Source organism: Nannizzia gypsea, genomic scaffold (genome assembly GCF_000150975.2).
Source record: "Nannizzia gypsea CBS 118893 supercont1.10 genomic scaffold, whole genome shotgun sequence".
Lineage (NCBI taxonomy): Eukaryota > Fungi > Ascomycota > Eurotiomycetes > Onygenales > Arthrodermataceae > Nannizzia > Nannizzia gypsea.
This window is the reverse complement of record NW_003345192.1, coordinates 702948-717458: the sequence shown is the minus strand read 5'-3', so window position 1 is coordinate 717458 and position 14511 is coordinate 702948. Positions and strand designations below refer to the sequence as shown.

Genomic DNA, 14511 nt, shown 5'->3' with positions numbered 1-14511 from the left:
ATGAATTTTTAATTGGAGTTGTGGAGAACAGTGTAGCATTTGCGCCAACGCCTATAGTAATAGTATACTTGCCTCCATAACAGGCTTTGAATTCTGTGACATGTTGGTCAGGCCCCCAGGCGTACGCTTGAAAAAATCGTCTACGAGATCCTAGAGCTTGCCAACTACTCTTTGTTTTTGTGTTCGCTTTTTCTCCCGTTTTCTAAATATACCTCTATGCTTTGATCTGGTATTTATATATTGTGAATCTATGGAGGCCTGGCTGAAGGATTCGGGGGCCATTGGTGTAGATGGCATAGAGGTTGCTGACTTCGCCGTCACCGGGCGCGGCGTCAAGGCACTGCGCAGCTTCAAAGAAGGAGAACGCATCCTCACCATCCCATCTGCTTGCCTGTGGACGGTAAAGAAAGCATATGCTGATCCGCTGCTTGGCCCGGTTCTTCGCGCTGCGCAGCCGCCCTTGTCGGTCGAAGATTCTTTGGCCCTCTATCTGCTCTTTGTCAAGTCGCGAACATTAGGCTATGAGGGCCAGCGACATCACATCGCTGCGATGCCGCAGAGTTACTCGGCAAGCATCTTCTTCACGGATGACGAGCTGCAGGTCTGCAAGGGATCCTCACTGTACGCACTCACGCCGCAGCTAGAACAGCGTGTGCATGATGACTACAGGCAGCTGCTCGTGGCCTTGCTGAGCCAGCATCGCGATCTCTTCCCGCTAGACCAATTTACGATAGAAGATGTAGGTTACATCGCTTCTTGCTATACTTTACTCGCTCCGTAACTATCGCTGACCGAGCTTGCTTTTGCCTTTCTTAGTACAAGTGGGCTCTTTGTTCAATATGGAGTCGTGCAATGGATTTTGCGGTCTCGGAGACGGCTTCAGTTCGGCTTGTGGCACCTTTAGCAGACATGCTTAACCATTCTCCGGACGTGAAGCAGTGCCATGCTTACGATCCAACGTCTGGGGACCTCTCTATCCTTGCTGCGAAGGACTACCAAGTCGGGGATCAAGTTCGCCCACCACTCTGCTAATCTCTGCTAATCTCTGTCGACGGGCAATTCCAAAAGCTAACAAACATGACGTCATGACAGATATTCATTTACTACGGCAGTGTGCCGAACAATCGGCTTTTGCGCCTCTACGGCTTTGTCCTGCCGGACAACCCTAACGACAGTTACGACCTGGTACTCCAGACGAGCCCACTGGCCCCCCTCTACGAGCAGAAGGAAAGGCTCTGGGCGCTGGCAGGGCTCGACTCAACTTGCACCATTCCCCTTACCGTGAAAGATCCGCTTCCGAATAACGTGCTTCGTTACCTCCGAATCCAGCGACTGGACGAATCCAACATCACAGACATTACGCTACGGCTAGTGAATGGCACAGACGGCAAGGTTAATGACGGAAACGAGATACAGGTACTACAATTCTTGGTCGATTCGATCGGCAGCCTCCTAGAAGGCTTCGGTATCCCGCTGGAGAAGCTCGAGGCACAGCTTGTGGCGGGAGACTACCCCGCGGGGGGCAACGCTTGGGCAGCGGCACACGTTAGCGCGGGCGAGCAGCGCGTCCTAACAAGGGCCAAAAAGACGGCAGAAGATCTGCTGGAGGCCGTTCTTCGTCCGCCGGCGACGCAGTGCGCTAATTGCAGAAACGGGTCGGGCGCGTTAATGTCGTGCGGCAGATGCAAGACCGTCAAGTACTGTAATAGAGAGTGTCAGGTGGCGCACTTTAAAAACCACAAGGCTGCTTGTCGATCTCTTGCTGTATCGAAATAAGAACTCCCTGTGGAGTGGTAAATAAAGTAGAAGGTATAAGTTTATATTTTATTACAATAGTATAGTATTAAATTAAAAGTACTAATTAAACTATTATAAATAATATAAATAGCTTTATTATATTATTTTCAAATACTTGTATATATTTTAAATATCAGTAAAATAATAGAGCTTTAAAGTTATATCTAGCTATATATATCGTCTGTTTCAACTACATCAATGTCACCGTCCCCGTTTGGAAGTATGATTGCCCTGTCCAGGGCATACGGCAGGCCACGATGGCGTCCACGGATCATTATTACACAGACAACGAGCTTGCTGAATAGACTGAATTTACCACTAAGCGAGTAGGAGACATCTGGATAGCCTAGACTGAGACCGACATTTCCACTAGGAATATACATAAGTTGTCTGCATATTATTCGTGTGGAGTAGTACTTACTAGGCAGAGGTGACTTCGAAAAAGACGGTCCAAACGGAAAATGCCTAACAGAAAATTAATTAGCGTCGTTATCCTTTAGGCGACGATATAATGTAGAAAGTAGGCGAAAGAAGGGTGAAGGAGTAGAAGGGGTCCCAACCGGAATGGAAGTATCTGCAATCCTCTCTGATTCAGCGATGCAGATGCAGAAGGCTCCTAGAAAAATGAACCACAGGTCGAAACTGAGCTGATTTCGCATATGCTTAAGCAGATAATCGGTGCCACTGCTCTCATCCAGACGGTTTGGTCGCTCGTAAATACCCAGTGATTTGTCCTCGTAGGTATTGGAAGAACGCATACTGATTGCAATGGGGAAGATAGCAATGTACATCATAACCAGTAAACTGAATTGGACTGCTGGATTGACATTGGCAAGGTTAAAGGCTGCGGTTCCGGTGTGGCGGGCTGAGGCTGCCTGGAAAATAGCAGCGAGAATGCGAGGCCCGAGGGGTATGGAAGCTACTTCTGGGTTCTTCAAGTCGAGAACAAGAATGAGAAGGGTATCGATAAAGTTCATGGCGAAGATGATGCCGAAGAGAATCCAGGTGGGCCGGCTGGGAAACAAGAGCGTGTAGCATCTACGTGGATGGTCCAGAAGGAAGGATAGTGGCTCCTGGATAGACGAGTTCTTAGGAGCCAGTTTGGATATCGTCCAGATAACCAGGCGCAGGAATACGGGATATAGTGTGTTGCCAGCGAAGGCGAGGAGGCTCATGATGAACATGGGCCACTGGGCATCACGGAATGAGATCATTGAGTCAGGGGTTAGGGTGAAGCCGAGGTTGTCCACCATGGTTTGAGCAGAGTAGAAAGCCCTATGCAAATAGTCTCAGAATTTGAAGGGTTAATTCTTGTTCCTGGGGTGAAATAACATACCACCAGTGAATATTCTGGCTAGAAGCAGCGAGGACCGCTCGGTACTTGGGATCGGCATACTGGATCCAGCCAACGAGACAAATTGCACCGAAGAGATGAAGCCCAAAATAGTAAGCTGTAAAGATGAATGAACAGCCATTTCCAATGATTGTGGCAGATATTGCTAGACTTACTGAAGACAATCTTGAGCAGTAGTTTTAAGCTTCGATACTCGATGCCTCCCAATTTTTCGCGATCTTCCCTAGTCAGATTGTAAAAGTCTGAGTTACGGCCTAATGAGGCATGTTGTGACAGGGCAAGTGAGTTTCGTGCCTGAACTTCACGCTGCTGGGAGACATTCGATGAGATCGAGCCCCGGCGGTGGCGGTGATCAGGACCGAGAACAAAGGCGGAGGAGGCAATGTTGGCAACACGGCCGATAGTATTAGATTCGGCCAGTGGAAGACCATCGACAAATCTGCGGCGAAGGCCTCCCGCGGCGGACGACTCTGCGACAGATATTTCTATGCGGATGATATAGTTAAGTGTCCGTAGGGAACCATGGAAGATAGTTGAACCAAGGTAGCTCACCTCCTCGACTTCTCTGCCTAGAGAGCTTGTCCAACTCAACGATCGGTGAGCCTAATTCCGGAAGCTTATGTTAACAATTGAAACCGAAGGGTGATTGATATACGGCATTAGTTATACCTCTATCACGGTCTCTTGGTCCGGGAATGTAGAGTGTCTCATCGTTTTTGGGGTGGTTATCCGCCGACGGCTCGAAGTTGATGGTTCGAGACTTCAAGAACTCTGCCGTAGCAGCATCATCCTCATCCTTCTTTTCCTCGGCTTTCTGTTCACCTGGGGATTTAGTCTCGGCGTCATTATCTACTGTACCAGGAATATGGCCCGCTTCTGCATCAACGTCATTGGACTTTGACGACGTAGACTTTTTATTATCCCTCAACTGCGGCGCTAGGTGTCAAAGTTGTTTTAGCAAGTAAATAGTAAATAGAGTAACGTCAGATTGAGCATATGAGTCTCACCGAGTTTGCTGAGGTGCTTTCGGAACCAGAGAAAGCGGACAAGTACGACGACAGAGTTGATGAAGCCCAGATTTGTGAACATGGGGATGAAGTATACGTAGAGCTGTTGATACGTGTACAGCTCCTTGAGGTCCATGCTAGAACAAGGCAGTGACGGTCAGGGACATTCTCCTCATGACGGCTTCGTGCTCTTCAAGGCTTCAACACCGAACGAACGAAGAGCGTACGTATTCAAGCCAGACTCCGTAGCGGAACTAGCACCAAAGAAATACGCATCAATTGCCGCCATATTCCCAGCAGGATAGAGAATTGCGAGCGACAAGACGCTCATGAAGATAATGTATGCATCTGCGGACGTTAGAATCGCGGATCAAGGATGTAGCGATGTGCACTTACAGTGGAGAGTGACGAAGTTGATGTGCGGCCACCGGAGGACCGCTTCGAGGTTCACCATCCTGACAACCCGTCGTGGGCCTCGATGTAGCGAAACAAGTTCACTCTAAGTCTCTCGGGAAACCCTGGCCGTCGCTCGCAGTAGCTTGCAGTGGTTTTACAGCCCAACGAAGGTCATTTTTGAGATGGGAATGCGTGAAATATATCGTGGGAGTGCTCAGCCGCAGAGCTCCATCGCGTTGCATCCACGGCACGGATAGGCTGCTTAATCTTCCGGAGAGCCACTAGCAGGAAGAAATCAGAGCTAAAAAAGAGTAATGCACGGCGCTCGCCACGAGGCCGGCGTCTTTTATTAGCCGCATATCAAGCCGCCATCCTGGTCTCTGGCATGCATCGCGTGGCTTTGAGATTATTCTTCTTTGGTAGACTCGACGAAACGCGGCGAGGTGCTTCCTGAGCACTTCAGCTGAAGCTCCGTCCACCTGTTGCTTGGTTGCTTGGACGCGATAATGAGATACGAGGTGGATATCGGGGCAGCTTTCTCCTATCTGGTCTGTTAGAAACTGCTCGAGGAGGAGGTGGGATCTGCTGTTTCATCTTACCCAGGATGACATTCCGATAGCCTAACTACGTGGCTGTAGTTAATCTTTGCGACTTGAAAGGGCGACGTTGGGAGCCCGTTCAGGAAGAACCAACTTCTCTCGGGCTGCGTCTCTTTTCATCCCCGAGCCGTTCTTCTCTCCACAAGATATCCCTTCCCCTAGACGCCATCCCTAAGCCGATCGTGCACCTAACCACAAGCTGTCCTCGGATGGACTTACTGTTAGTAGTTTAACTAACTAGTTAGCTGCTGAACCGATCTCCCCGCCTTGCCGAGCCTTTTAGTTATCGCCTCCTTTTCCCGGCTGGCGGTTGCTCGTCCCGCAGGCGTAGGCACTCCTTTGCGCCAGATACCCATCATACGGCCAATTTCAGCGTATAAGACACGAGAATAGCATCAAAGGGAAGGTCATTGCGCCGGATGATGGGTGGAGGCTGAGATTACAGCGTCACCAACCATGCGCCGGAGCAGGAAGACCCGCGAGAGATATGATAGTGGCCTAACATCGCTTCAGTGTGACGAAAAGAAACCGCAATGCTCAGCTTGCCAGAGACTCGGACTCCCGTGCGGCCGTGACAGTTTGAGATTAGTCTGGGTCGGCGGAGAGAGAGTGCAAGTCGTACAGGTCTGAGGGTAGACAGTAACGACCTTGACTACAGTTCGTTGCCCCAGCTCACCCCTCAGCATGGCACCGTCAACTGATTTTAGGCGAATTAGGGAAGACATGGGGAGACATCACAGCTCTCCCTACCTTATCCTCCAGTGTGACGAGTAAGAAGAGGTTGACCCGGTTGCGTTCCATTCTCATGCAGCGGGAAAGGAGCCTACCTACAGCCCATTCTCATTTCAAGCAAGCCGGCGCCAAGTTCCGTGCCTGCTATCGTTTTCTCGAAAGCTGCTCGGCGATATCTTTCCAAACTCTCTCACTCGGTCGATAAAGCTCTCTTCAGCCATTATGCCGACTATGCTGCCTTTGTGATGATGCCGTTTGAACATCCACTTAATCCATGGCGGCTCTACTACTGTACTCCCGGAGAAAATGCCCTCTACAATGGCCTCCTCTCACACTCGACATTTAACCTGGCCGACTTTGGGGTATAGAAGGAGAAAATGACCGCGCTGGGTGTTAGGTACTATAACCTAGCTATCGGACAGCTGAAGCGCTGCTTACAGGCCCTACAGGCCTTGTGGTACCTAGGAATATGCTAGATTTATTCTACTTATTTTAACCACCTATTCTTTAGACGCAAAGGTCTATCGGCGGCGATTGGTGGTGAAACTGACGATTCAGAGATTTAACTTGATTTCCTCCAGTCGCGTCTACGAGGCAAACTAACATGACGGGCCGTCTTTATAAGCCTAGCGGAGAGTAAAATGATATAGGATAGTGATACCATGGCCTGGTAGTAAGATAATTCATTCACATCGTTTTAGACAACGTCTGCTCTAGTGGTAGATAAGATTCTATCAATTAACTTCAGTATTATAGGGTTTCATAGCTCGGAAATTAAGTAGCGAGTTAGTTAACTAACTAATAGTTAACATAACACACGTGTTCTACATATATATGTCTATATATGGCCATTCTTGTCAATATCCTCGACAGGTTCACGCCCTCCCGTATCCCTTCTGTGCTGCTTGTCAACAACTCTGGCCGCGCAATACAATAGTGCATCTCCTCCGTCCCCTTCGCAATGACGGCTATTCTTCTCCCGCGAGTGGCCAAAAGACCCGGCTAAGCGCTTCCACCAGCCTCCACGAGCCGTGAAAATCTTCCTCGGGATGCCACGAGCGGCTATGGACGCCTTGCTTCAAAACTTTCGCTCAACGGATTGGCAGCCAAAGCCCATCTTCCATTTGCCTGTTCTGGTAGTGAAACGAACCAACAACAGCCTGGCGGTTAGGGGGGGCTCTCATGCAAAGGGCATCTTCGGCCCATCTTCTCTCCCTTGTCCTCCGCTACATGCGGGCGCCAGGGTTCTTGAGGTTCCAGTGCCCAGAGATGCGCGGAGACCACCAGCATCCCGAACTGCATGCATGAATCGCTACATCCAAGGTAACTAGTTAGTATTGTGATATATGTAGGTCGGTGATTGGAGTGCAGCTGCGCTAAGGACCCTGGCCAACATCGCTCGCTGTCCCTCTTTACTTCATGGAACACCTCCGGGTCCTCCAATCATCGCAAACATCGCTGCAGCCGACAGGCCCCTGGCTGCATTTATACCCAGAATGTGTCGCGCACCGCATGCCTCGGACCGCATCTCGAATGGGGCCTATAAGACGAGGAGGAACCCCCCCCCCCCCCCCCCCTCGCTGATCGATCATCGCAGCGCTGCTGGGCTCTCTGCTCAGACCATTCAAAGGCTCAATACACGGTCTCCTCTTTACTCTCATCTGATGCACAGGACGGTTAAATATGCTGCCCTCTAACGACCTCGTTGATGCCTCTCATAGGTGCCCTCCTCCTCCGCTTTCCCCAAGGCGCAACAGTAGCAGCCAGCGGTCCAGCTCAGGGGAAACTGAGCATGATACACTGCCAGCTACGGCCGCGACTACAGAGTGCTCTAGCTCGCCATCCACGCCGCCTGACCCGAAAGACGTTGACCGGACCATCCAGTCTCGCGGTACATCGCCCTCTGCGCTTCCAAACAGCATCGCAGATGGAGTGCCCTCGGACACCACTCAACGCCTGTCGCCGCGGCAGTCTCCGGGGCCAGAGGATCAAGTCTCCTCGTCGATTGAGGCACTTCCGGTGGAACTGGAACCCAACTCTCTGCCAATGCTATCAAACAGTCAGGACATACCGCACATTCAAGATCCTCAGACCATGTCAGATTTGCCGGAGCCAGTTATACCTCCTGACATCGTCCTTTCCGCTTGTCTTCAAAGCAGGTCGGACTTTGGTATTTCATCTCTATCGGTTACCGAGCCTTCGGGCTCCAATCTCACCACACACTCGCGCAGAGTTTCAGGGGCCTCTGACATTTCCGACGTTTCTGATGTGAGCGTTGACGAAAATTCCACAAGCGTGTATGATGTTGAAAGTGAAACCGCTCCGATAATGCCTTTTTTCTCTCCTACTTTCCAGCGCTCTTTGAAGGAAGGCTTAGAGATCGCGCAACGCACTACCATAGCCTTGGAGAAACTGAAACCCTTCCTCGTTCCCGGTAGCCGTGGTGGGGAGCTAATGGCAGATGGGATGCGATTCAGCAGCTTCCGTGGCTGTGATACAAGAACAATAGCCCTTCTAGGGGACTCTGGGGAAGGTAATCATACTAGTTGAACCACTTTTTTCCGGTGCAACAGCTAACATGAAGCAGGGAAGAGCAGCCTCATAAATTCCTTGCTTCATTTCCCGGATATCGCTGCAACGGTAAGTAGCCCCGGGTTTTTGTGCTCCTACTAACTGTGTAATCAGCGTCTGATTTTTATTCATGACAGGGTGATTTAGGCGCAGCATGCACCCCGGTCGTCACTGAGTATAGGAAACTGACAATTGACCAAAGCGGTCCCATTGCGATTGAGATAGAGTATCTATCAGCCGATGAGATTGATAAGCTTATAGGAGAGTTAATCTGGAATTATCGACAGCCTTTTCTTCCCATGGCTCAAGGTAATGGACTGACTGATGCAGAGTATGTACAGTGCCAGAGAGAATCTGATCAGGCGTGGTCGGCTCTGGAAGCTGCATTCAAACATCAAAGTCAATTCAAAGAAGAATTTCTCTCGGACATGTCTGATGGAGCATTGGAAAGGGTTACAGAACGATTAACCTTATGGGCAAGAGATATTCCCTGGCCAGAAGGCGATGATGGTACAGGTAAATGGTCATCATCGGCGCAAAGTGTAGAGGAGTGCTACGAAAAGACAAAGGCCTTCATGGAAGATAGGTTGTGGCCATTCACAAAAATCATTCGGTACGAATTATATATTAAATGGCAACGGTCATGGGCTTATGTCTGGTGTCACTAGGATTTACCTCGATGCTCCCATTTTGAATGGAGGCATTGTGCTAGCAGATTTGCCAGGTACGCTAAGCCCGGAGAGCGCTTGTTACTTACTGAGTGCTAACAACCGTCGTTAGGTTTGCAAGACACTAACCTGGCCAGAGTGCAAGCTACGCAGAAGTATTTGATGAGGTGTGATAATATATTCCTGGTCACCAATATCGCTAGAGCGATTACGGACTCGTCCCTCAAATCGTCTATCTACAACGTCATCTCTCGCCATGTCCCTGCAGAATGGGAAAAGTCTGCCGGAAAAAATTTGAAACTTGCTGTTGTTTGCACAAAGTCAGAGGTCGGTTGAATTTGTTTCGCCTGACAGACAGAGGTCCATGGCTTACAATGTAACCTTAGAGCATCAACCAAAGAAATGCCGAACGGGAATTCTGCGGACCGGGCAAGAAAATTCCAAGGCCTGTCTTAGACAATTTGGATAGGGATATCAGGCTTGCGAAAGCTAACGATGACCAAACACTTAAGAAGGAACTAAAACGAAGGCAGGTTGCCTTTTTTTCTTGGTTTTGCTATTTATTATTTATTATCTAAACTGACCTCGAAGGGCAAAACAGGCGAGAGCTTCTACTCATAGACGCACGGAACTGTCATGTTAAAAACGGGCTGCAGTCGGCGTATAAGATGCTAGGCGGAAACTTGGAAGTTTTCTGTGTGTCAAACACAATGTATGAGAAGTTCTCGAGCAAGCCGGATAGTGAGGGAGCTCGTCGGATGATTGACGGCAGCGGAATCCCAGAGCTTCGAAGATTCTGCCTGTTAATCACTGCGGAGGCAAGGTTGGTAGAAGCTAAACACTTCCTCCAGTCTTCGCTCTCTAGCTTGCTTTCCTCTATCGATATCTGGGCCAATATTGCCCCAAACCCGGTGAATGGGGGTGATGATGACGATCCAGCCGTATGGGATATAAAGATAAAAGAAATAGAGCGCGTAACAAGGAAGGCAAGTTTTATTGGTCGTTGCATCGTTCCGTATCGTTCCTAAGAAGATACATGTGCTCAAGCTAAAACTTTGCAGGTCGATGCCATTATTATGAAAGCCTCGAGTGAATTCAACGACGCATTTGATGAACAAATACTCCGCTCTTTCCGTGCGAACAACCAACTCCAAGCAGGGAGGGCATATGCTGATTTTGACGGTAGACTATAGAAATGACCATTGGGCAAAACAAGCAAAGGAGGAAGGGAATAAGTGGGCCGATGTAAGTAGGATCTCTCTGTTAAGAGCGCAGATACCCCTAACACGCGGATATATGTAGTGGCCTTGGAGTAAGTACAACGCTAAATTTTGTCAATAAAATACGTTGTGCACGCTTGCACGATCAGCAAGTAGATTATGCTGCCGCGGTCCCTTGAATGCTAATACTAACACCCACCGGCTCTGCAGCACAATACAATGCATGGTGTATCAAAAACGGCGACCATTGCACCCCACGGCGGGGGCGGGTGAACTGGAACAATGAACTTATTTGGAAGATGCGAATAGAACTTGAGAGTCAGTGGGAACTACTCGAGGAGGAAGTACCTACCACGTTCAAAAAGCTTCGGAAGTCTGTCATAGGCCAGATACACGGCCTAGAAAAACAACTGCAAAGTAAGTGTATCCGTGGTATCTACGAATGCATCATCCATTGGCTTACATGTTCTTCTTTAGGCAAAGGGTGTCCTCCAACTTTGATCAAGAGCCTTCATTACCGCATTCAAGATATCAAGTACAGATTCAGTCTCATACAGAGGGATTTTGCAAGTGAAATACAGTGCGTATCTCGTTTTACTTGGCGTTAAATTGTAGTTTATGCTCTGGAGTTGCTCTTAACCAAAAGCAGGCTTACCCGTGGCATGGCATCCGAACCTAGTCAATCGTCTTACATTGTGATGGAGATGCTTCCGGCATATCGGAGTGCCAGCCAAGAGAAGGGTGAGTTCTGCATGATGACGCTAATCTACGGTAGTAGGCCTTTTGAATAATGTCAACTATAGGTACTGGAAAAGCCGCCCGTCAGAGAAGGCGAGTCCAAGGTCGAATCGAAGATGGGACCCTGTTCCCTAACATATCCTTCGCCATAGCCTCCCGCATACAAGAAGCCATCGTGGATAGTTTTGCCCTGCTATGTGACGTTGCGCAGGAGAATTTCGGGCGCATCATGAAAGATACCCTCACAGCGGCCGCACAGTGGAAAAGTATCCATGGCTCGAAAAGCTATGCCGCCAATCGGGCGAGGAAGGAAGCCGAAGAAGAAGAGCGTTTGAAAAAGGCGGAACTGGCACATGAGATCGCAGCGCTGAAGGTCGAGCACAAGCGCATCCTAGAGGACATCTCTGGTTTTTGAGTCGAATGGACGGGGATGCACCTAGCTGAGTGTCGTGCTGTGAATGATAGTTGCTAGTTATCACTTGCTGAGCTGTAGAGCTAATGTTCTAGTCCCGGCTACATCAATATTCTTTTTGTCTAGATAGAACTCTAATCTGATCCGTAGTGGTAGTTATTATTCCTACCAGGAGAAGCACCCAACCTCCTATCTTTACACCGTTAGTTAGTGACCACTCGCGGCGCTAGCTAAGTAGAGAGAGATCTGCCCGTCAACCCCGTCTCGCGTCAAAGCCGCACCCAAGGACTCAACAAACCGCAGCTGATCTCCTTCTCTGCTCGCTTGTTTTCCTCGAGGAAGCCAATCGGAAGGGCTGTTTCTGTTTCCGCGTTGGTGAGGATCAAAAAAGGGGCGCCGACGAGAGGAACGAAGCCAAGTGAAGTCGAAATAGTCAACTCATGCTGGTTTGCTCGCGTCCGCCCGGTATAACTACTATCTACTCTGGACTCTGTATACTCCTGCGGCCGTCTACTCCTACTACGGTCGCCCTTCTACTCCATATACGGGCCAAGGAGTACGTTGGCAGCGTGGGATGCCATTGCTGAAGTCGAGAGAACCACACAGGGATATAGCGATGACTGCTATTGGGCCTCTGTGACTGGTATTGAGAGATGTATGATGGTGAGGATCAAAGCTATTTCAGACAAAGGCTTGCAGTGTGCTCTCTTATAGCTTTGAAGTTAGGCGAGGACGACGCAATATCAGGAGATCGCACCGGCTGTCTTAGGGATGAATACATTCCATCTTGTGATCTTCTTATGCGAGGTCCAGTATCATTACCGAATTTGTCCAGGATATTGTTGATTTGGCGCAACCGAACTCTTCAGATCAATGCAACATATATTTGATACAACAGATGTCCCTCGCAGACGGTGAAATAGAAGAGGAAATGCCCGAGTCCCTCAAAAGGGGGTTCGAGAGGCCGATGAATCAAAATTCGGTGCAATAATCCCACGATAACTACAAAGTCAACCCAGTTCGGTTCACATCTAGCACATCCATGTCGCCGCCGGGGGGCGACCGTCGGGGACGGACCATCAACCCAGAGTTTGTTCTCGGGTTTCCGCCTGGTAAAACATTGACAGATCTATGCGGATCGCTGGGCCGCCACCTGCTCTGGCCGGCTAGGTTATCCAGGGAACGAGTCAAGTGCCAGAGAAGCTGCTAGCAAGAAGCTACTGCGATGCCGTGGAGAGCATCCATGGTGACAGGGGCGGGCCAGGGCCCAATAGTCTCGAGATGGCTTTTACTTGGTCAACGACCCAGACACCCAACAACCTCGTAATGACTATCGATGTCCAACAACGGCGACTGAAGTGGCGGCGGTTGCAAGGTCTGAACACCTCAGCGAGGCTTTTCCGTCTTTTCGACTAATCATACTAGTATAAAAGCCCTTTCAGGTGTCTGCTTTGTATTTAACAAGGGACGTCTACGCAGATTCCTCGCTCGCTCCAAGTCCAGCGAGATGAAGCTTCGCAACCCCGACCGTCGGAGAGTCGCCGTACAACTGCCTACCCATATTGCTGGGCACAAGAAGAATGGAAGCAGGACTGCCAAGTGACAATAATGGGCCCCAGGTCCTGTCCGTTATGTGGTCGCTGTTCTCTGTCGCGGCCTCGATAGTGTGTATACGGCTCTGGATACGCATCCACCTCACGAAGCAGTTCGGCTGGGATGACGCCTTTATAGTTCTGGCAGTGGTATATACAATATTTCCTCCTTTTATATTTGTTTGAACAACAGCATAAGTTTATTGTTATTGCTAGGTTTTCGGATGCGTGAATGTGGCCTTGCTCACCGTCGCCGTCTACTATGGCCTGGGGCGCCGTCAGGCCTACCTTGACAAGAGCCAGGTTGAGCAGGTATTCAGGTACACCTGGCTCTCACAGCCGTTCCACATCATGTGCATAAACTGGGGAAAGGTCTCTGCTATACTGCTGATCATCCGCATCATAGAGAGTGCAAAGCGCCAGGTGCGATATTTTTACGCAGCCATTGTCTTCCTCACCATCATAAACACAGGCTGCGTGTGTATCATGGTCGGCCAATGCCAACCCCCTGATGCGTTTTGGAACCCAAGGCTCGGGGGCAAATGCTGGAGCCCTAGCGTCCTGAAGAACTATACCTTTCTACAAAGTGGTAAGCATTGCTTTACTCCTGGCCTTTTGTGCTGCTATATACTGAAATATATCCATTTGCCCGCCAGCTTGCTCCGCCGTCTCAGATCTGTTCCTCGCAGCATACCCCATATTTGTTGTCTCCAGGCTGCAGATGCCACGGCGGGTCAAACTCGCTATCACCAGCGTTCTCTTGCTGGGCTTAGTGTAAAGTCCTCCAACGCCCCGATTTCTATCCCAAGCACAATCTGTCCTGCGAGGGTTATCTAACGCTTCTTACCTGTATGAAAACACGACAACAGTGCTTTCGCTGGAGCTATTATCAAGGCCTCGTACCTCCCGCGGCTCACTGTCCGTGCAGACTACCCCTGGGCCACGGCCGACCTGGTCATCTGGGCAGTGGTCGAGGAATACCTAGTCCTCATTGCCACCTGTGTACCCACACTCGGCCCGCTAATCAAACATATCCGCCGAACATCCACTTCCGAAAACACAGCATCGACATACACACGGTACCTCAAGAAGGTAAAAGGCCGGTTTAACTCTTCGCCAAAGACGACGCTTGGCACGGTGACAGCCGACAGTGTGTACCGCAAGGCGGCGCTGTGGAAGAACAGCAAGCTTTTGAACGGGTTATACAGCAGCTCTCCGACGACAGGGCGAGACAGCTATTTGCTGTCTGTGTATGACAGTGGGGTTAAGCAACAGCAGCAGACTGAGGCGCACAGCAGCCAGGAAGCCATAGTTGGGCCATCAACATCAGAGGCGCAGCAGGGCGAGGCGATTACCAAAGTGACAGAGGTGCATGTAAGGAAAGAGGACCAAAGCAATACAGAGCAGAACTGGGACCATTGGATC

General features: G+C 49.8%; 5 protein-coding genes across 5 annotated transcripts in view; 3 read left to right on the top strand and 2 right to left on the bottom strand.

Annotated features, from left to right (window-relative positions):
• Positions 1-250: 250 nt before the first annotated feature.
• On the top strand, positions 251-1776 carry MGYG_08872 (hypothetical protein; the record flags this gene model as incomplete). The annotated part of the gene is made up of 3 exons (XM_003169277.1): positions 251-739; positions 817-1011; positions 1093-1776. The coding sequence occupies 3 exons, from the start codon at positions 251-253 to the stop codon at positions 1774-1776; spliced, it is 1368 nt and encodes a 455-aa protein (XP_003169325.1).
• A 185-nt stretch (positions 1777-1961) lies between these two features.
• MGYG_08871 (high-affinity potassium transporter) lies at positions 1962-4612 on the bottom strand (the record flags this gene model as incomplete). Its single annotated transcript, XM_003169276.1, has 9 exons — positions 1962-2166; positions 2219-2262; positions 2358-3072; positions 3134-3248; positions 3307-3636; positions 3788-4087; positions 4159-4295; positions 4386-4506; positions 4555-4612. 9 exons carry the CDS (start codon positions 4610-4612, stop codon positions 1962-1964), a joined length of 2025 nt encoding a protein of 674 aa, XP_003169324.1.
• A 2499-nt stretch (positions 4613-7111) lies between these two features.
• Positions 7112-7413, bottom strand: MGYG_09212 (hypothetical protein; the record flags this gene model as incomplete). Its single annotated transcript, XM_003169275.1, has 2 exons — positions 7112-7197; positions 7377-7413. The coding sequence occupies 2 exons, from the start codon at positions 7411-7413 to the stop codon at positions 7112-7114; spliced, it is 123 nt and encodes a 40-aa protein (XP_003169323.1).
• A 518-nt stretch (positions 7414-7931) lies between these two features.
• Positions 7932-11497, top strand: MGYG_08870 (hypothetical protein; the record flags this gene model as incomplete). Its single annotated transcript, XM_003169274.1, has 14 exons — positions 7932-8418; positions 8470-8525; positions 8594-9069; positions 9125-9180; positions 9237-9451; positions 9511-9657; positions 9733-10098; positions 10186-10258; positions 10311-10369; positions 10427-10436; positions 10555-10761; positions 10822-10924; positions 10991-11085; positions 11148-11497. 14 exons carry the CDS (start codon positions 7932-7934, stop codon positions 11495-11497), a joined length of 2700 nt encoding a protein of 899 aa, XP_003169322.1.
• A 1577-nt stretch (positions 11498-13074) lies between these two features.
• Positions 13075-14511, top strand: part of MGYG_08869 (integral membrane protein) — a gene marked incomplete at both ends in the record, with an annotated part of 1621 nt that continues 184 nt past the window's right edge. Inside the window, 4 exons of the mRNA XM_003169273.1 lie at positions 13075-13236; positions 13303-13675; positions 13743-13860; positions 13956-14460. Of these exons, the coding sequence (XP_003169321.1) occupies positions 13075-13236; positions 13303-13675; positions 13743-13860; positions 13956-14460 (1158 nt within the window). The remainder of the gene's footprint in view (positions 13237-13302; positions 13676-13742; positions 13861-13955; positions 14461-14511) is intronic.